The 23209-nt window shown below is 43.9% G+C and overlaps 1 protein-coding gene across 3 annotated transcripts in view; it reads left to right on the top strand.

Annotated features, from left to right (window-relative positions):
- LOC124005417 (raftlin-like) overlaps nt 1-23209 on the top strand; it is a 69934-nt gene that overhangs the window by 16892 nt on the left and 29833 nt on the right. For all 3 annotated transcript variants that reach the window (XM_046314662.1, XM_046314660.1, XM_046314661.1), the window contains exons 3-4: nt 17579-17756; nt 21730-21838. In XM_046314662.1, the coding sequence (XP_046170618.1) occupies nt 17579-17756; nt 21730-21838 (287 nt within the window). The remainder of the gene's footprint in view (nt 1-17578; nt 17757-21729; nt 21839-23209) is intronic.

Raw genomic sequence — 23209 nt, 5'->3', positions numbered from 1 at the left:
TGACTCAGGGGTGTATACTTAAGTAAGTTAGATTTCTGTATTTCATTTTCTGTACATTTGCAAGCATTTCTAAAAACATGTTTTACTTTGTCATTATGGGGTGTATGTAGGTGGGGAAGAAAAAAATACATGTTATCCATAAGAGGCTGAAAAACATGTGACACCTCATTGATAGTTTTTGGATTTTATCATCAAACATATTCAAGTTCACAGCCTTTGAGATGGGGCTTGTACTGAGCCCTGAGGTATACCAGTAGATTCAATACTACTGTACTGTGGTGTTCTACTCCATTGGGTTATTATTTCAAACATTTTGGACCTTTTATTTAACTAGGCATATTGAGGTATTGAGTTGTGGTGGTGGTTCTCCGTACCCTGTGTACTCTTCTGTAATAATTATGGAGGCACGAAGGGCACTGCGTGAGATGTTGAAACTGGGGATCCCAGAGGAATGCCGGGGACCTAGGGCTGTTTGCATGCCATTATCAATGTGGGTACCCCCTTCCACCCATGTACAGGGCAGAAACACAGACACACACATAACCTCTGCCACCAACAGATACCCAGACAGACCTACCATACAGCGTTTACAGTATCTCTCTCAAACAGTGCAATCTTTCATGACGTGGAAAGATATGATCCCCATAGTCATAGTGGTGGTGATTTATTCATACAGTACAAACCCAGACGGTAGGCATTATAGTTGAACCCTCTCTAAGACAGATTCCCAATGTTTTCCTAAGAAGTAATAATCTCACAGCTGGAGCCGTGGTCGTTGGTATCCCTCCCCAAAACATTCTCATACATTATATAAACCAAGAATAGAAGTAAAGAAGATTATGGACTTGAGAGTAAACAGAAATGCATTTGATGCCAGGAACCTGTAAATAAGGAATGGAAATCTAGCCTTGTTGAAGGGGTCTAATCCTTATGTTAACCACAAGCTACTACAAATTCTAATCTCCATATTTTACCATTATAATTTTGTATCTTACAATCTATTTGCATCGAACACTTCTCTTATTCAAGTGTGGCTTCTTTCAATGGAACCCTAATGTCAGAAAATGTTATGGAAATGGACTCTAACCTAAAGGGAGGAAGGAGAAACTCATGTACTGTTGTGGTGCCAGACTTGGGTTCAAATAGTATTTGAGACCTTGAGTGTTTACTTGATTCTGCCCAGAGTGCCAGGTGGGCAGGTTTTTCACTTTGGGGATTTTTTTTTTGATTTGTTCAATTGCACCAGGCAACCCATGTCAAACACAACTAAAGTATTTGAAAGATTCAGAATGCTATTTGAACCCAGGTCTGCTGTGGTGCACCACTGAATGTCGTCAATGGATTCATATGGGCATTGATGAACGCCTGCTCATTTAACACTGCTTGTTTCTCAAGAGCTGCCCGTCTCCGAGCAACAGGGCTGTCAACGGATCTACTTTCTCAGAAATCTCGCTTCGGAGACTTCCTGTCAAGCAAATCTGATGGAGGGAGAGACTTAATTCCAGAGAGACCTTTTTTTCCTATTTATAAACCTTTTTACTAGCTGCACAAATTACAGGTCGTTTTCCCTCCAAGTCACCGAGCGCCTTTTCATTCAGCCGTCGTAACGTACAGTGTTTAGACATTTTAAAGAGGGAGGTTTTGATTAACTCTGTGCTTTTCCACTATTTTACAGGCTTATGTGTGGTTGAAAGATTGAAAGTAGCAGGGGATGCATAGGTACATGGTGATCTACAGATGGACGCTTAAATGCACTGTCTAGACTTAAAAGTACAATTAAATGAGCATTTTAGCAGTCCCTGGAGACTCACTGCCTAGTCAAACGACACACTAAACCTAAGCTCCTCATCGATTATGTCTGCTTCGGACGGGTCCAGTCTGTTGATGACCGCCTACTCTTCTCATGATGCAGTCTGTTACGGTGCCACCGTGTAAGCTGTCATAAGACTTGAATAACCTGTAACAACACCTAGCAGGCTAGCAGTGACTCTTCCTCCCTCTGGAACATGACCCCTGTCAGGAGTTCCATTTTAAATGATTAGAATGTTGTCATCTGTATCTGAGAAGGGAACAGGAGCAGCTTGTCTCCAGGTTATCTCCCACTTCGCCGGAGCACAAGGTGTGTGTGTGTGTGTGTGTGTGTGTGTGTGTGTGTGTGTGTGTGTGTGTGTGTGTGTGTGTGTGTGTGTGTGTGTGTGTGTGTGTGTGTGTGTGTGTGTGTGTGTGTGTGTGTGTGTGTGTGTGTGTGTGTGTGTGTGTGTGTGTGTGTGTGAGCGTGTGTGAGCGTACGTGTGTGCCTGTCTCTGTGTGTGTTTGAGAGATTGCGTGCTTACCTTGGTTGGTGTGCCTAAGTCTTAGAGAGTGTGCAATTTTGCTTACCTCTGAGCGAGTGGTGGGCCAATGCACGGCACCAGCAGGCCTCTCACAATGACTCATTAGTTAGGTCATTAAGGCACAAGGCTGTGTCCCCGGGGCTCCACAGTGGAGCACTGTGAGCTAGGACTACTAATTATACTGCTAGTCCCAGAGAAGAGAGAGATGGAGGGAACGTATGGTCCATAGGTCCTGCTCTCAACAAAGGAGGGTGGTGGGGGGGGGGAGAAATGGGGAGAGGTGCGGACAGGGGACCTGTCGGCATTTTCATTATGCGTCTATGAAAGCTAATGGCACAGGGCAGGGCCTGGAGAGGGGTCCAGAGGTTGTGCTCAGTGGAAAGAAAGGTTTAGGGAGACAGAGTATTTTAATTGGACACAGATGAGGGTATGAGTACTTTGGATACTTACAGTATTCTGCAAGGGTGGGTTAACACAGACTTTAAATGGTCTTCTGTGGTAATTTGTAAGGACCTTCTATTATGTAGTAATTATGTAGGCTTTATGAACTGCCGTAGACCCCATAGAAGTAGAGAAATAGTGAAGGGGTGGTGGCTATTGTCATTTTGAGCCCAGTGCTACCATTAGTCATTGTCATTTGGATGACATATTGTAGTATCCTAATCAAATGACTAGATGGAGGTCCCTTCCTGTATGGTTTCAGGATATTATACTCTACAGTATGCATCTTGTTTTGTCATGCAAAACACCACTTCCATACCCTGAACTCAAAGCGGCTAACTTTTTCAGTTGAATGACATTATAATCTCCAAGTTGTTTGAATATGATATAGTCCAGAAGCAAAATGAGTTCTTAGTGTGGTAGGAAAATAAACAGCGCTTTAATTGTGATGAGGGAAAATGATGCTGAGCAGCAGATAGCATGTTTCACTTTTCCCTGAGTACTAATAGCTCATTTATTCCGGGTCTATTTTTTTTCCCCCCACTCAAGGTTCATACAAATCGTATTGAACTATGTCCCCCAGCGGCAGAGTACCGAGTGTCGGTGGAGCCCACACGCTCAAATCTCTCAGCTTATTCATTTCTTATATACTCATTTGTTTTTTTTACACATTGACTGATGGAATTGCAATAGCCGAGCTCAACGGTGCTTACATGGAACTGATGGTAGAGGGCGAATGACACATCTAACACAATCAATTCAAACTGGAGCTGGAAAGACTTCAAACTAGCTGCACTTCGTTTCATTTGACCTGTTTTCTATTGATAGTTCTTTGTATATATCCATACAAATTATGCTGATTCATGATTTCGACTGGCTGAGAAAAGCTGCCTTCCTGTCTGTCTCATCCTGACTCCTGACACGTTCTTTACTATGGGACAGCTGGAGATCGAATTTGAATATTGAAACAATGTTGCAAATGTTGGAGAGACAGACAGCAAGGTTTATACAAATCTCCACTGTTGAAATCTAAATGTTAGTCTAAAAGAAATGTGAGATGATGTTTTGTTTTATAGTGTAGATCATGTTTATAAATTGCCTGGCTGGGTTGATGAGACAGCAGATTGCGCAGTCAGATGGAATGGAGTAAACGGGCATTTTAACATCATAGATTTAGTCTGTGGTAACTTGTGGATAGACATCGGCTGGAATGCAGTTTTAACCCATCAGCATTCAGGATTAGACCCACCGTTGTATAATATGTTACATTTACAGTGCCATCAAAAAGTTATTCATACCCCTTGACTTATTCCACATTTTGTTGCGTTACATCCTGAATTCAAAATGGATTAAATATTTATCTACACACAATATCCCATAATGACAAAGTAAAAACATGTTTTTAGAAATGTTTGCAAACGTATTGATGATGAAATTCAGGAATATCTCATTTGCATAAGTATTCACACCCCAGAGTCCATATATGTTAGAATCACTTTTGGCAGTGATTACAGCTGAGTCTTTCTGGATAAGTCTCTAAGAGCTTTGCACACCTGGATTGTACAATATTTGCACATAATAAAATAAGAAATTCTAGACAGCTATTTTGGTATCACTTTACTTGACACCTAGCGTCATAACACACAATATAGTCATAACACTGTCATGATATATTAAGACCTGTTGTGACATATTGCATTATTTTATGGCTGGTTATGACACCTACATAAGTGTCAAAACACAAACCCTACCACACAAGGCAAAATATTCCATTACACCATTGCCTACATGTCAACAGTATTTTTATATAATATTTTCTGAAATTGACCATATTGAATTATCATTGTAATTGCGCACACATTGATGTCAGATATGCACCTACCCCAATAGTATGTTGCTGATAACTGGGATGAATGCAGGGGCATATTTCAGGAGCAGGACAAGACACCCTCTTTTTGACTGATGACTGATATGATGACAGTTTCATAAAGTGTATTTTCTTAGTCCAACTAAAGTGACACAGGATGGTCAGACTACTTCTTGATAGTGAAATAAAGTGTAAAAACACTTAAAATATTCATTACAACAACAAAGGATGTAAGAAACAAACTTTCAGACAAAAGGAAACGTCTTGGCAGGGAAAAAAGACATTTGCATTTATGTGGGTTTTGAAACTCTTATGTAGGTGTCATAACCAGCCATAAAATAACGCAATATACTGTATGTCACACAGGTGTAAGTATATGGGTCATGACAGTGTTACTACAATGTTGTTGATCCATCCTCAGTTTTCTATCACAGCCATTAAACTCTGTAATTGTTTTAGTCACCATTGGCTTCATTGTGAAATCCCTGAGCTGTTTCCTTCCTCTCCGGCAACTGAGTTAGGAAGGACGCCTGTATCTTTGTAGTGACTGGGTGTATTGATACACCATCCGAAGTGTAATGAATAACTTCACCATGCTCAAAGGGATATTCAATGTCTGCTTCTTTTTTTTTTACCCATCTACCACTATACGCCCTTGTTTGCAAAGCATTGGAAAACCTCCCTGGTCTTTGTGGTTGAATCTGTGTTTGAAATTCACTGCTTGACTGAGGGACCTTGCAGGCAATTCCACTTTGACATTATGGGGTTTTGTGTGTGGGCCAGTGACACAAATCTAAATTTAAGTAATTTAATATTCAGGCTGTAAGACAGACAACAAAATGTGAAAAAGTCTATGGGTGTGGATGCCCAGGTGAAACATAAAGCCCAGGTGAAACATAAAGCCCAGGTGAAACATACAGCCCAGGTGAAACATACAGCCCAGGTGAAACATACAGCCCAGGTGAAACATACAGCCCAGGTGAAACATACAGTGCATTCTGAAAGTATTCTGACCCCTTTTCCACATTTTGTTACGTTACAGCCTTATTCTAACATGGATTCATTAATTTTTTCCTCATCAATCTACACACAATACACCATAATGACAAAGCAAAAACAGGTTTTTAGAAATTTTTGCAAATTGATAAATAGAAAACACTGAAATATTACATTTACACAATACTCAGACCCTTTACTCAGTACTTTGTTGAAACACCTTTGTCAGTGATTACAGACTCGAGTCTTCTTGGGTATGATGCAACAAGTTTGGCACACCTGTTTCTCCCATTCTTCTCTGCAGATCCTCTCAAGCTCTGTCAGGTTGGATGGCGAGTGTCGCTGCACAGCTATTTTCAGGTCTCCCCGGAGATGTTCGATCGGGTTCAAGTAAAATAAAATTTTATTATTCACACGTGCCGAATACAACCGGTACAGCCCTTTACCGTGAAATGCTTACCAAGCCATGAGGTCGAAGGAATTGTTCGTAGCATTCTGGCTAGGCCAGTCAAGGACATTCAGAGACTTGTCCCTAAGCCACTCCTACTTTATCTTGGCTGTGTGCTGAGGGTTGTTGTCCTGTTGGAAGGTGAATCCTTGCCCCAGTCTGAGGTCCAGAATGCTCTGGAACAGGTTTTCATTAAGGATCTATCCGTACATTGCGCCGTTCACCTTTCCCTCGATCATGACTAGTCTCTCAGTCTCTTCCGCTGAAAAACATCCCCACAGCATTATGCTGCCACCCCCATGCTTCACCGTAGGAATGGTGCCACGTTCCTCCAGACGTGACAGTTGGCCTTCAGGCCATAGAGTTCAATCTTGGTTTCAACAGACCAGAGAATCTTGTTTCTCATGGTCTGAGAGTCCTTTAGGTGCCTTTTGGCAAACTCCATGCGGGCTGTCATGTCCCGTTTACTGAGGAGTGGCTTCCATCTGGCCACTCTACCATAAAGGCCTGATGGTGGAGTGCCGCAGAGATGGGAGAACCTTCCAGAAGGACAACCATCTCCACAGAGGAACTCTGGAGCTCTGTCATAGTGGCCAATGGGTTCTTGGTCACCTCCCTGACCTAGGCCCTTCTCCCCCGATTGCTCATTTTGGTCAGGCGGCCAGCTCTAGGGGGAGTCTTGGTTGTTCCAAACTTCTTCAATTTAAGAATGATGAATGCCACTTGGGGACCATCAATGCTGCAGAAATGTTTTGCTACCCTTCCCCAGATCTGTGCCTCAACACAATCCCGTCTCTGAGCTCTACGGACAATTCCTTCCACCTCATGGCTTGGTTTTTCACTGTCAACTGTGGGACCTTATATGGACAGGTGTGTGCCTTTCCAAATCATGTCCAATCAATTGAATTTATCACAGGTGGACTCTAGTCAAGGAGTAGAAACATCTCAAGGATGATCAATGGAAACAGGATGCACTTGAGCTCAATTTTCCGGAGTTCTAAATTGAGCAGCTGCTGAAAAATGAGCTCCTGTATTTATTGAGATTTAAATGTTTTTTTAGAGTGAAGTACATCGAAAAAATCAAGAGAAAACTGCAAGACTCAATAGAAGACAAAACAAGGAACAAACTAAACAAGACAGGCTTTTGAAAAATTAACTATTTTTTTTTCATAAAATTGTACAGTTATCTTAGCTAGGTGAATTGCTAGCAGAATTGTTTACTTGTTGCTAAGCAGTTGCTAGGGACTCTCCTGGAAGAAGCTAGCTAGCTTACAAAGAATAACAACAAAAAATATCTAGTTAACAGAAGAAAGGAAGACAAAATAAGGACAAAAGAAGGACAGAAGAAAAAGGAAAAGAAAGAGGACAACAAAGTGAAACAGTCAGCACTTCTATTGCAACTTCGTATTTCGTCGTCCTAACGTAGTCTACACTGCTATCTGCCCAGCAGCTAGCCAGCTAGCAAACGTCCACCGTCTACCGAATAGCAGCACTGTAGAAACTATTACACTCAACTGAACGACTTGATTAGTGTAGTGTTAGCTAGCTACATAGTTGTCTTTGCTGTCTTCGTATCCAAAATAATTGTGTAGTTTAGAGCGTGTAGTCTTAGAGTGATTATCTTAATTTACCGAGGTTAGCTAGCCAGCTATTTGTCGTCCTTAACGTAGGAGACACTGCTAGCTAGCCAACAGCTAGCCAACGTCTACTGAATAGAACTTCCGCACTCAACAACCCGGTCGCATTCCGCTTCGCTCCACAGGTAGTATCACATTTTTCATTTCATTTCATTACAGCACAACGGTTTGATTTGTTTGATCGTAGCTAGCTACATAGCTAGCTACATAGCCGTCTGTGTATCAAAGATAATTGTGTAGTTTAGAGCGATTTTCTAGGTTAGCTAGCCAGCTATTGTCGTTCTTTTAACGCAACGTAACGTAATCAACACTGCTAGCTAGCCAGCTAGCCCCGAATAGCAGCACTGTAGAAACTACTACACTCAACGGAACGACTTGATTAGTGTAGTGTCAACAACGCAGCCACTGTCAGCTAGCCTACAAAGTCAACAACGCAGCCACTGCCAGCTAGCCTATTTCAGCAGTACTGTATCATTTTTAATAATTTTAGTCAATAAGATTCTTGCTACGTAAGCTTAACTTTCTGAACATTCGAGACGTGTAGTCCACTTGTCATCCCAATCTCCTTGCATTAGCGTAGCCTCTTCTGTAGCCTGTCAACTATGTGTCTGTCTATCCCTGTTCTCTCCTCTCTGCACAGACCATACAAACGCTCCACACCGCGTGGCCGCTGCCACCCTAATCTGGTGGTCCCAGCGCGCACGACCCACGTGGAGTTCCAGGTCTCCGGTAGCCTCTGGAACTGCCGATCTGCAGCCAACAAGGCAGAGTTCATCTCAGCCTATGCCTCCCTCCAGTCCCTCGACTTCTTGGCACTGACAGAAACATGGATCACCACAGATAACACTGCTACTCCTACTGCTCTCTCTTCGTCCGCCCACGTGTTTCGCACACCCCGAGAGCTTCTGGTCAGCGGGGTGGTGGCATAGGGATCCTTATCTCTCCCATGTGGTCATTCTCTCTTTCTCCCCTTACCCATCTGTCTATCGCCTCCTTTGAATTTCATGCTGTCACAGTTACCAGCCCTTTCAAGCTTAACATCCTTATCATTTATCGCCCTCCAGGTCCCCTCGGAGAGTTCATCAATGAGCTTGATGCCTTGATAAGCTCCTTTCCTGAGGACGGCTCACCTCTCACAGTTCTGGGCGACTTTAACCTCCCCACGTCTACCTTTGACTCATTCCTCTCTGCCTCCTTCTTTCCACTCCTCTCCTCTTTTGACCTCACCCTCTCACCTTCCCCCCTACTCACAAGGCAGGCAATACGCTCGACCTCATCTTTACTAGATGCTGTTCTTACACTAACCTCATTGCAACTCCCTCCAAGTCTCCGACCACTACCTTGTATCCTTTTCCCTCTCGCTCTCATCCATCACTTCCCACACTGCCCCTACTCGGATGGTATCGCGCCGTCCCAACCTTCGCTCTCTCTCCCCCGCTACTCTCTCCTCTTCCATCCTATCATCTCTTCCCTCTGCTCAAACCTTCTCCAACCTATCTCCTGATTCTGCCTCCTCAACCCTCCTCTCCTCCCCTTTCTGCATCCTTTGACTCTCTATGTCCCCTATCTTCCAGGCCGGCTCGGTCCTCCCCTCCCGCTCCGTGGCTTGACGACTCAATGCGAGCTCACAGAACAGGGCTCCGGAAGGCCGAGCGGAAATGGAGGAAAACTCGCCTCCCTGCGGACCTGGCATCCTTTCACTCCCTCCTCTCTACATTTTCCTCCTCTGTCTCTGCTGCTAAAGCCACTTTCTACCACTCTAAATTCCAAGCATCTGCCTCTAACCCTAGGAAGCTCTTTGCCACATTCTCCTCCCTCCTGAATCCTCCTCCCCCTCCCCCCTCCTCCCCTCTCTGCAGATGACTTCGTCAACCATTTTGAAAAGAAGATCGACGACATCCGATCCTCGTTTGCTAAGTCAAACAACACCGCTGGTTCTGCTCACACTGCCCTACCCTGTGCTCTGACCTCTTTCTCCCCTCTCTCTCCAGATGAAATCTCGCGTCTTGTGACGGCCGGCCGCCCAACAACCTGCCCGCTCGACCCTATCCCCTCCTCTCTTCTCCAGACCATTTCCGGAGACCTTCTCCCTTACCTCACCTCGCTCATCAACTTATCCCTGACCGCTGGCTACGTCCCTTCCGTCTTCAAGAGAGCGAGAGTTGCACCCCTTCTGAAAAAACCTACACTCGATCCCTCCGATGTCAACAACTACAGACCAGTATCCCTTCTTTCTTTTCTCTCCAAAACTCTTGAACGTGCCGTCCTTGGTCAGCTCTCCCGCTATCTCTCTCAGAATGACCTTCTTGATCCAAATCAGTCAGGTTTCAAGACTAGTCATTCAACTGAGACTGCTCTTCTCTGTATCACGGAGGCGCTCCGCACCGCTAAAGCTAACTCTCTCTCCTCTGCTCTCATCCTTCTAGACCTATCGGCTGCCTTCGATACTGTGAACCATCAGATCCTCCTCTCCACCCTCTCCGAGTTGGGCATCTCCGGCGCGGCCCACGCTTGGATTGCGTCCTACCTGACAGGTCGCTCCTACCAGGTGGCGTGGCGAGAATCTGTCTCCTCACCACGCGCTCTCACCACTGGTGTCCCCCAGGGCTCTGTTCTAGGCCCTCTCCTATTCTCGCTATACACCAAGTCACTTGGCTCTGTCATAACCTCACATGGTCTCTCCTATCATTGCTATGCAGACGACACACAATTAATCTTCTCCTTTCCCCCTTCTGATGACCAGGTGGCGAATCGCATCTCTGCATGTCTGGCAGACATATCAGTGTGGATGACGGATCACCACCTCAAGCTGAACTTCGGCAAGACGGAGCTGCTCTTCCTCCCGGGAAGGACTGCCCGTTCCATGATCTCGCCATCACGGTTGACAACTCCATTGTGTCCTCCTCCCAGAGCGCTAAGAACCTTGGCGTGATCCTGGACAACAAACTGTCGTTCTCAACTAACATCAAGGCGGTGGCCCGTTCCTGTAGGTTCATGCTCTACAACATCCGCAGAGTACGACCCTGCCTCACACAGGAAGCGGCGCAGGTCCTAATCCAGGCACTTGTCATCTCCCGTCTGGATTACTGCAACTCGCTGTTGGCTGGGCTCCCTGCCTGTGCCATTAAACCCCTACAACTCATCCAGAACGCCGCAGCCCGTCTAGTGTTCAACCTTCCCAAGTTCTCTCACGTCACCCCGCTCCTCCGCTCTCTCCACTGGCTTCCAGTTGAAGCTCGCATCCGCTACAAGACCATGGTGCTTGCCTACGGAGCTGTGAGGGGAACGGCACCTCAGTACCTCCAGGCTCTGATCAGGCCCTACACCCAAATAAGGGCACTGCGTTCATCCACCTCTGGCCTGCTCGCCTCCCTACCACTGAGGAAGTACAGTTCCCGCTCAGCTCAGTCAAAACTGTTCGCTGCTCTGGCTCCCCAATGGTGGAACAAACTCCCTCATGACGCCAGGACAGCGGAGTCAATCACCACCTTCCGGAGACACCTGAAACCCCACCTCTTTAAGGAATACCTAGGATAGGATAAAGTAATCCTTCTCACCCCCCTTAAAATATTTAGATGCACTATTGTAAAGTGGTTGTTCCACTGGATGTCATAAGGTGAATGCACCAATTTGTAAGTCGCTCTGGATAAGAGCGTCTGCTAAATGACTTAAATGTAAATGTAAATGTAAATTTCAAGCTTCATAGCAACGGGGCTGAATACTTATGTAAATATGTTTTTTATTTTTTTATTATTATTATAAATTTGCAAAGATTTATAAAAAATGTTTTTCGCTTGGTCATTGTGGGGTATTTTGTGTAGATTGGTAAGTATTTTTATTTTATTTAATACATTTTAGAATAAGTCAAGGGGTCTGAATACTTTCCGATAGCACTGTATATCACTATAATGTGTTGTGTAGTAGGACCAAGATGATTGAAAAGTATTTGAAACTTGTTTGGATCATGTTCTTGAGGATGACTCTCACACGCAAGAAAATGCATTCATGTGGTCAATGTCAGGCAGTTGCCATGTAAAGAAGGTCTAAAATAACTTTTTCTAAATAGTATCCAACAGTTAAACTTATTTTCACCTAATATGGCCTGTGTGTGTACATAACCTGGAGAAGCAGATAATAAAAAAAAAATCCCACGTTATGTTTTCTCCTCATTATTAAATGGGAGTATTTTTTTTGTTTTGGCTCTGTGCTAACAGAATTTTCCAGAAAACCAATTTATTGGCTGTCAGCCAGGAGCCTTTTCTTTCATTATTTGTCAAGGTACAATTATTTTTTTATTTCTGTTATTGTAAGTTAAAATAAATTCAAAAAAGGGAAAAGTAATTGGTTTCCTATTTGTTGATAACGTTAACCAGACTGCCTCAGTCTGCCTATGGGCTTTTCAAACAAGGGACCTCACATTTACGATATTAAACGCAAACATTGACTTGAGATATATACAGTGTGCTCCAAAATGACTGGCACCCCTGACTGGCAATGCACATACTTAAAAAAATATAAACAATATAATTATAGAGAGAAACTCAAAATACCAACATGTGAGAAATACTGTACTTTATTCATGTTTCAATCATACAATTATTTCATACAACCAAAATCATACAATTATTTAATTCAAAATACATTACACCAAAATCAAGGTTTCATAATTATTGGCACTCCTCATTTAGTACAACCACCTCTGGCAAGGATAACAGCATGGAGTCTTTTCCTGTAATGTTTGACAAGGTCAAGGAACACATTTGGAGTGATTTTGGACCATTCCTCTATGCAGATTCTTCACATTCTTGGGTTTGCGCTTATCAACTGCCCTCTTCAACTCCGCCCACAGGTTTTCGATTGGATTGAGGTCCGGCGACTGACATGGCCATGGCAGAACATTGATTTTGTTGTCACAGAACAATTTCTGTGTGGATCTTGAGGTATGTTTTGGGTCATTGTCTTGTTGGAAAGTCCACCTACGGCCAAGTCCCAGCCTTCTGGCAGAGGCAACCAGATTGTCAGCCAAAATTGCCTGATACTTGGTGGAATTCATTATGCCAACAATCTTAACCAGTGCCCCTGGACATCTGGAATTAAAACCGCCCCAAACATCACTGACCCTCCACCATCTTTCACCGTGTGTATGAGGTGCCTCTCCTTGTATGCATCTCTGTTTTGACGCCATACATGCCGATGCTGTATCTGACCAAAACGTTCAATTTTAGCCTCATCTGACCAGAGCACCTTCTTCCAGTTATAATTGAAATGACGTTTGGCTTGTGGTCAGAAAGGGCTTTCTTCTGGCAACCCTTCCAAAGAGCCTGTGGATGTGGAGGAGCCGTCTGATGGTGCTTTTTGAAACCTGGTGACTCCAAGACGCCAGGTTTATATATATATATACACACATACATTTGAAGTCAGAAGTTTACATACACCTTAGCCAAGTACTTTTTAAACTCTGTTTTTCACAAAACTGCAAATGCATTTAGCCCCCCAGGAGAGGGAGGAAGATGGTGAGAGAAGCAACAAAATCCCCAATAATTACTGTGAAAGAATTGCAGGCCTATGTGTGTGTGTGTGTGTGTGTGTGTGTGTGTGTGTGTGTGTGTGTGTATTATTTGTGTGTATTATTTATATATATATATATATATATATATATATATAATACACACAAACACATATACAGTTGAAGTCAGAGGTTTACATGCACCTTGGACAACTACATTTAATAACTCAGTTTTTCACAATTCCTGACATTTAATCCCAGTAAAAAGTCCCTGTCTTAGGTCAGTTAGGATCACCACTGTATTTTAAGAATGTTAAATGTCAGAATAATAGTAGAGAGGATGATTTATTTCAGCTTTATTTCTTTCATCACATTCCCAGTGGGTCAGAAGTTTACATACACTCAATTAGTATTTGGTAGCATTGCCTTTAAATGGTTTAACTTGGATCAAGCCTTTCGGGTAGCCTTCCACAAGCTTCCCACAATAAGTTGGGTGAATTTTGGCCTATTCCTCCTGACAGAGCTGGTGTAACTAAGTCAGGTTTGTAGGCCTCCTTGCTCGGACACGCTTTTTCAGTTCTACCCACAGATTATCTAGTGGATTGAGGTCAGGGCTTTGTGATGGCCAATCCGATACCTTGACTTTGTTGTCCTTAGGCCATTTTTCCACAACTTTGGAAGTATGCTTGGGGTCATTGTCCATTTGGAAGACCCATTTGCAACCAAGCTTTAACTTCCTGACTGATGTCTTGAGATGTTGCTTCAATATATCCATATAATTTCCCTTCCTCATGGGTCCATCTATTTTGTGAAGTGCACCGGTCCCTCCTGCAGGAAAGCACACCCACAACATGATGCTGCCACCCCCACAACATGATGCTGCCACCCCTTGCTTCACGGTTGGGATGGTGATCTTTGGCTTGCAAGCATCCCGCTTTTTCCTCCAAACATACGATGGTCATTATGGCCAACCAGTTCTATTTTTGTTTCATCAGACAAGAGGACATTTGTCCAAAAAGTACAATCTTTGTCCCCATGTGCAGTTACAAACTCTAGTCTGGCTTTTTCATGGTAGATTTGGAGCAGTGGCTTCTTCCTTGCTGAGCGGCCTTTCAGGTTATGTCAATATAGGACTCGTTTTACTGTGGATATAGATACTTTTGTACCCGTTTCCTCCGGTATCCTCACATGGTCCTTTGCTGTTGTTCTGGGATTTATTTGCACTTTTCGCGCCAAAGAACGTTCATATCTAGGAGACAGAACGCGTCTCCTTCCTGAGCGGTATGACGGCTGCGTGGTCCCATGGTGTTTATACTTGCGTACTATTGTTTGTACAGATGAACGTGGTACCTTCAGGTGTTTGACAATTGCTCCCAAGGATGAACCAGACTTGTGGAGGTCTACAATGTTTTTTCTGAGGTCTTGGCTGATTTATTTTGATTTTTTGCTTGATGTCAAGCAAAGAGGCACTGAGTTTGAAGGTAGGCCTTGAAATACATCCACAGGTACACCTCCAATTGATTCAAATTATGTCAATTAGCCTATCAGAAGCCATGACATCATTTTCTGGAATTTTCCAAGCTGTTTAAAGGCACAGTCAACGTAGTGTATGTAAACTTCTGACCCACTGGAATTGTGATACAGTGAATTATAAGTGAAATAATCTGTAAACAATTGTTGGAAAAATTACTTGTGTCATGCACAAAGTAGATGTCCTAACCAACTTGCCAAAACTATCAAATGAAATTTGTGGAGTGGTTGAAAAACATGTTTTAATGACTCCAACCTAAGTGTATGTAAACCTCCGACTTCAACTGTACATACATACATACATACATACATACATACATACATACATACATACATACATACATACATACATACATACATACATACATACATACATACATACATACATACATACATACATACATACATACATACATACATACATACATACATACATACATACATACATACATACATGTACTGCACAGAATCAAATTTGAATTTCTCTACCTAAAAAAGCAATTTTTTAAATATGGATAACAGGGTCTTATCGCCAAATAAACGCTCTCACCTCATCACACATTTTTGTGAGACCTTGCATTATGTTTGAATGATAAATATACATATCGGTTGGTCACCGTATAAAGGCTTTTGGATTAGATTTCAGGAGCAGCTCTTATAGCGATTAGTGGCAACTTAAGAAGACCCCTATGGGTGTGTTTCCATTGGCTCTTAATGAAAACCATATTCTATATTTACTCATCTCAATGGAGTGTTCAGAGAGAATTCTAGTCACCTTATTACATCTCACAGACCCGGCATACATGCACAGAGCCAAGCCTCAAGGGAAAGGGCAAAGAGTTTGAATCAACAAAACAGGAAAATAAAATCACAGAAGGATTAATTACATTTCCAACGGCAGTAGGGCAGATTTTGAGAGGGTGGCCTATTTCTTTTCCCTGTCATGCCTTTTAACTCTGGGAGCTCCTGTATTTTGGCGTAGGACAGAGTGTGATTGAGAAAATGTGTGGATATTTTTAGCCAACCAGTCACTGGCCTGAGGGGACAGAAGCTTTTTTTGGAGCTGTTTCACAATGGACCTCTGGTTCCATGCCCAGGAGAGACTTCAGATCCTCACTGAATCTCCTCCACAATGCTGCTGTTTCCTGGTTGGCAATACAAAGCTTGCTCCATTACTCCCCTTTCCTCTATTGTTGTACTGTTGATTTACTGCAGGGTTTCCCAAACTCGGGCCCGGGGCCCCCCGGGTGCACGTTTAGTTTTTTGCCCTCGCACTACAGAGCAGATTCAAATAATCAAAGCTCGATGAGGACTTGGTTATTCAGGACTGAGTTTGGGGAAGCCCTGATGTATTGTAAGACATACTATTGTGTTACAGTGGTGTACTATAGACTGGTAGAACAATTGAGTTATTATATTAATTCACAGACATGCACAGTTAAAAGTGAAATCTATCAACCAAAGGAATTGGCAAATAGAAACAGGCACAGTAAGTCTTTTTGATTTGTAGTTTGACTGGGAAAACACCGTAACTTTCATCATTTCATTTGAGTGAACCCGTGTATAAACCACCATCGATTCAACCACAAATGCTACAGTGAGAGTTATGCTAATATTGTCCTTAGCATTTCTTTGTTGATGTCTTATACAGCGATATGAAGCTGTGAATATTTCTCTGTGACCAAATGATCCTTCCCTGACCTGACCGTGACCTCTCATATACTTTCCGTTCCCGACGTTCCCATGGACTTTGCCTTTTTCTTCCCACTTTATGCCGCACTGATTCCAATTACCAGCAGTGGCATTCCCACAACTTGTTTCACATGTGACAGATCAAACAGACAGACAACCAGACTCTGCACCCCTCCTCTCCTCCTCCTTCCCTCCATCCTGCTCTTTGTCTTAACTGTTTCCCACGCGGGCCAGCTGTTTGGACAGCTTTAAATGTCGCCTCACAGTGCATTCTGGGAGCCGTGGATGGCTTGGCTGAGCTGCTTGGATTGTGCTGATACAACTAGGCTTAAGGAAAAAAGAAGAGAACCTCCCCCCCCCCCCCCCCCCTTCCTTATCCCCCCCACGTCAAAATATCTGGTCACTCAGCGACTCCACTATCTTGTTAATTCCAAGCGTCTGTCTTCACCACTCCTATTGGGAGGTTAAGCCCTGTCGAGAAGGCATCAAAGCTCTCCTCAGAAAGCGGCTCGTGTCATAGAGCTAAACAATCAGCTTTGATTGGATTTCTATCCTGTCTTATTAACTCTCAGACCAGGGAGCCAAAGCCAAAGGCATGATGCTAATTGCCAAAACAAACTGAAAATGCTCCCGTGGATCAACACCGACATCCGGTCCTGCTTACGTTTGGGTTGTTGTCCTGCAGTAAAGTATTATGACATTTGATAGGGATGTTTTCTGTTTAGCAATATGGTTGACCTCTCTCTGTTTCTCTATTTGACCTGGTCATGGATGAGTTCCACTAGATTCCATTTGAATGTAACCTTTTTGTAAGACTTTTCTTGGTTGTACATGATCATTCCCTGTGTGTGTGTTTTAAAGTCCTAAAGAAATCCAAAAGCCGAAACGCTTTGGTTCTACTTTTAACAATAAAGAAGCTTTTATTTACTGAATTCCATTGTCCTCCAAAAGTTGCGGAATCTCCTCTCTGTTTATCACGTTTAGCTGAATTTGAGTATCATTCACTGGACTGGACTACTACTAATACTACTATCGCAGTCATTACTATCACTACCATGACAAAACACCTGAACCAATCACACACATGTTCTTCAGAAACTGTACCTTGTCTCCTTCCCTGTCTTTCAGATGGCTCATCTACACTGTGTCTTTCGTCTGTGCGGGAGCTCCCAGCCCAGCTCCAAGACCTGTACCAGCAGGGCTTCTCCCTGGTTGCCGTTCACCCCTTCATTCATCCCTGTGGTTCTGACGCAGTCAGCCCCCAGCACCAGCTCTACAGGGCCGTGCTGATCCGACTCGATGATGGGTACGGGTATATACACATTGCACTTATTCAGAGCACCTACATTGACATAATTAGCATAAGCCTTATCCAGGGTCAATTCACTTGTGTTTACGTCATCTTTGACATTACGTAATATGTATATTACCACATGGATGTAGACATGGGTATTACAGAGGTTGTTTTGGGATAGCTGTCACAGGGCTGTTGTTTTGGGCTAGCTGTAACAGGGCTGTCATTTTGGACGTTAGGAACCAAATAATCTCTTTCCAAGCTTTTGATGCTCCGGGCCAACATGTGGAATGGGCCAAAGTCACAGCTGCACCCCACATCTGCCCTCCACCCTGGCCCCTGTCAGTGTTGCAAACCCTGTGTGAGAGTTTGGTTGGATCAGGGTATGGTTTTATGTGAAGGGCATGGCGGGGTGAGGCTGGTGGTGGTGGTTTCCGGCTGAAGCCCTGGCTGGCGTGCCTCGCGTGGCCCGTGTTCTACCAGCTGGCTGCTATGAAGAACAGCGGTTTCATGCGTGTTTACCGAGTGTGTTAGGCCACATACAGTTCTGTCTCTGGGAATGACTGCCTGTGTGAAGTAGAACCAGACACTCACTAGTCACTTTCCCCACAGAGAGGTTAGATGGGCAGCAGTTAAACATCTCACCCTCCCCTCTTAACAGTGTTTTATGGCCTGGTCTGTTCTCTCTTGTGGATCCAGAGCCCTGGGGTCGGACAGTGACGTCAGACTCCATAAATCCCCGGACTCTCTCCTCGTTGAATAATGATCCAGGAATTCACCTCGAGATTCCTAAATAAGTCATTCCAAACATGGACAAATAATTCCTGCACATTCCTCAGTATATTGGGGTTTAGGCTCCTTGCCCTGTTGTTCTTGTTTTGCGTTTCCTGGTTGCCTAGTGTTGTCTTGAAAGGATCAAACCATTTGGCTGGTACAGGTGGAGGGTTTAGTTAGTTGTAAACTACAACAATCCATCCACTCAGGTGGCTCTTGCCTTCTTTCTAAAGACAGCCTGTGCCCATTAATGAGCTCCTATGGTCTAGGGAAATACATCACACCTCTCTCCCACTGTCTCTACACAAAAACCACTCGCAAACAAGTTCTAGACCATAATCCTATGCTGGTAGCACATAAATATTGATTCTGTATGAAAAGGGATGGATGAATGGGCAGCAGCATGGGGTTTTTACACACCGACATGGTTGCCTTCCTCTGGAGGAAAAAAATGGAATATGAGGAGAAGAATAGAAACCATGGAGAGAGAAAACAAGATCACAGCTGGAGTGTGAAAGAGCAGGAGTTAGAAAGAGGAAAGGGCTGCCATCCTTTGATGGCTCCGGCCAAACCGTCCTGCTTTATCACAGCGTCTGTCACCGTGGAGACGGCTGCTCGCATCAGCACCAGCCCGTGGGAGGGGGGGGGTATAATATATATATTTTTATCAACCAGGTAGCATCTTCCTTTCCTATTCCCTTGTCAGTCCCTTGAATCAGGGAGCGAAAACTGCAGATGACAGCGCAACCATTCATCACTCTTCCAAAGCAAACAGACCCAAAAGTGTCTTCTTCGCTCTGCAGTGCGCTATGCGTCAGCTTGAGACAGACAGAAGGAGAGACAGACAGAGGGGGAGAGGTGTGTGTGTGTGTGTGTGTGAGATGGAACAGGGACCAGAACAAGAACAGCAGCTAGGCTATGCTTAGCAGCAGCTGGATGTGCTGTGTTTAGTATGCACACCATGTCTCTTTGGATACAATCCCAGCCAATTTTCTACAGTATTAGCCTCAATTGTAAAGCATCAGTGAACAAGGATATAGCTGCACAGTAGTGTGACATTGCAGAAGCTTCTAGAGCCAGGAATTACACAGGGGCAGGTTGCTTATATAGAGCTGGGAGCCAGTAGTGTTCATGTTAAACACTCACCTGGAACTGCTAGTCGGTTCAAGATACACTCTCAAACTTTTGTATAATTTCAGCCGGTAGTTTTGAAAGTGGCGCTCACGAGCCAAAAGTGGTCCCCTTTATTTGTGTACCATGTCATCAAATTGTGTACTACAGTACGTCGTTCATTTTGTATGCTATTTTATGTCCTGCAAATGTTGTTTTCAATCCAATTTGTACCATACGTTCCGAATTTGTTATGCTTAAGATCCTGGAGTGCATCTTTAAGTAGACCATAACTTTAAAAGCCTGTTTTCTCTGACTGTGATTTGTCACCGGTGACCGTGGTAACCTGCTCAAATCTTACGGAACAGAGAGAATGGATAGGACCATTTTAATTTTAAAATGTCAACTGTCAAATTTCCCAATGTTCAATTTGGTTGCAGCGTAGCCGGGTTACAATTCAGCAGGAAGTGTCTGATGGGATATATTCATCATCTATTGGATAATTGTAGAATTCACATGCGCACGGGGAGAGAGCTGTACGGACCAGAAACCATTAGAGGGCATTCGTCCAATGAAATTATTCATGACTCTGTGAAAGCTGACATTAGAAAAGATGTGCTCTATTATTAAAGGCCAGGGATGAAAGATTGCTAATCACAGGTTCGATGGTGGATCCTAACCGAGCCGTTGTCATGGAGATTGTGGTTTTTGAATTGCAATTTTGGCGCCCAATGTGGGGGCTTCTGGGTTTAAAGCTACATTCTGGGATTCAGCAAACTTCCGCCACCATATCAAGAATTCAAATAACCATCTCTAGATTCCAAATCCCAGACTGTGCCTTTAATACACCCTGTGGTCAGGGACACAGAACCTAGAACGGTTGAACCTGACTGACAGTGCAGCTGAATAGATAGCAGCAGCAGCAGCAGTCTGCATAGAGAGTGGGAAGTCCGGCAGACGTACACCCAGGAGGAGGCTGCAGTCAGGCCAGCTGCAGGCTGGAGCCAGGCATGCGTTTGACACTTACTCTAGCCACATGTGGCCTGGTGGTTGACAGCAGATCTGTGGGGTTGAATGCAAGTTACCTGTTTCACACGAGAAAATGGACTGCAGGTGATTTATTTTTTTTAAAGAAGTCCGTGCCTCTAGGGAGGCGATGGGAGACATTTTGAATGTACTTTACTCCCATTTGTCCTTTATGGATTTGAGCCCTCCTCAGGTTTACAGATCCAATCTGCTTTTCATGATTTCCAATAAGAGAACGTGGAAAAACGAACAGCAAGAATTCAGCGGTTTTCCTTTTATGTTGAGGCTTCACGGAACTGTGCAAATTCACAGCACGTTTGCAAAAACCTCTACCTGATTCAGAGCATCCAATGTGCAGATTTTCCTTGACACAGTTTGCCACTGACATTTGATCTGGGATAAGTTGAATAATGATGGGGGACTGGCGTGACCGTGACGTCTGAATTCTGTAGGGCTGTTGTTGAATGTGAAAGATGACTCCTGTTCCCGCTGTGTTGTGAAGTGCGCGTGACAGAGAGAGCGAGCTAGGTCTGGGCTGCATGTGATCATGTTTAAAGTCTCATTACACACACATACACACGCGCGCTGTGGCGAGGGTGGAAGGGCCCCATCCGTGTTGTCAACAGGATGAGAGGTGAAGCAGAGCGATGGAAGCTGGGGCATTGGCCTCCCCCAGGGCTAACTGTAGGATTTCCTCCAGAGAAAATAGAAAAATACATAGAAATAGATTCCATCCACCCACAATACTGATAAGTGGAAAAACAAGACTAGATTTGTATTTCATTGAGTTTCCTATCGCACCCTAATGTTCCCCTTTCAATCCTGATAAGTGCTTCTTTTTTTGTCATACAGGCCAACAATTACATTAACATGGCTCATATGTGATTTATTCATATGGATGTGCATACATTCTTTGCATAAATCCATAAATACTTAATTTCCAAGGATTTCAATGTGCAACCATTTCAGATATGTATTACTGAATGTGGTATATGTCTGTATCTTGTAAGACTGAAATGACTGTGGCTGAAATGTGTTGCTCCTCTCTCTCCTGCTGTGCGGGCTGCTACTGCAGGTTGGAGAAGAGCCAGTCGAGCTGTGCTCCTTACCGTCTGCAGCTGGAGCAGTGTCTGTCTACCGACCAGGTGCCCACCCCTGAGCTCATCCAGGGCTATGTCAAGAAGGTGAGCCTCAGATAAGGCCCTGTTATACCATTGAGACGAGCTGAGCCAAGCCAAGCTGTACTGAGCTGGCCAGGTTACTGGTTAGGCATCCACAACTGTGCTGGAAAGGACATCGACGTGAACGAAAATGTTAAGTCGGCACAGTTTTGTTCAGGTGGCAGGATAGCGTGAAAAGGGTATAGTGGACTCAGATCACGGACACAACTGACCAGCCTATAGGTCCTAAAGACTTTGTGGGCAAAAACATATTTGTTGTCTTTATCTTGACTTGCTTTCCACAGCCAGTAGACGAGACGGCTCTTAGTTTTAATAACACATTGGCGAGTGGAAATGGGTTATCAGTTCAGCCGGCCAGTCGCCTGAGGACCAGAGTTTCATTCGGACCTTCAAACTCTCGGCTCCTGGAACACTCGCTCTAGGAAATATGTAGCCTATGTAGAACTGGAATGTGAAAGTCTTTACAGAGGCCTGCTCTCATTCTCAAGCAAGCTGATGGCCATGACCATATTAGGAGATATCACAGACGTCTATTAAAGGCAGAGAGACGTGTCATTATAAATAGCAATGTAACAGAAACTGGACGTTTACCTGTTTCTCTGACCCGAGCACGTGCAATACACAGTAGTGTGATTTTCCATTCAATGCGGACCATTTCAAAGGCTATCCATTAGCTTCACACCTGAGTTAACACACACACACAACAGTAGAAATGATCCCTCTCCCTCATTTACTGGCAACGTTACCCTCAAATGAGATGAAGTATTTTTCTTTTCATCTTGGCAATTCCATTTTGCAATTTGGCTGGGAAAACAAATGTGCAAGTGCTGAGCGAACGTTCGATAGATATTAAACAATCTAGCTAGGAAACGATGTGACTGTTTTACAATTTAATTTCGTAGAGGATAACCTGTGATATGGCACCCATGCTGATTTGATTTGGAATCTCCTGGTCCCCGGCTGCAGATAGCAGAATGTACAGCCTCTGGCTGGATCTTATGACCGAATGTGAATGGAGAATGGCATCATTAACACTGCTTGACAGTTAACATTTCAATTTCATTTTGATGGAAAATCACAATATTGACATAAAATGCCAGATGACAATGAAATGGGAAAAGCAATGCTTGATTTGGGATGCAGTCCTGCCAGGGCTGGAGCCATTGCAATTCAATTTGAATGGCTGATGCTGGGAAGAGGGGTGGAGGGAGGGGGAGTGGCTCTATAATTATATGCTAATACCAGGTATGTAAACAGTTCCCCTGGAATACATTTGGTTGATAAAATAGGGAGTAAATTAGGGAAATTCAGGGGGAAAAATAGCCATGGTAATGGTATAACTTAACAATGTGGGCTTATGTTCTAGATTGTGTT

This window comes from Oncorhynchus gorbuscha, linkage group LG19 (assembly GCF_021184085.1).
Source record: "Oncorhynchus gorbuscha isolate QuinsamMale2020 ecotype Even-year linkage group LG19, OgorEven_v1.0, whole genome shotgun sequence".
NCBI lineage: Eukaryota > Metazoa > Chordata > Actinopteri > Salmoniformes > Salmonidae > Oncorhynchus > Oncorhynchus gorbuscha.
Note: the sequence above shows the minus strand (reverse complement) of the source record. Positions and strands in the feature narration are given on the sequence as shown.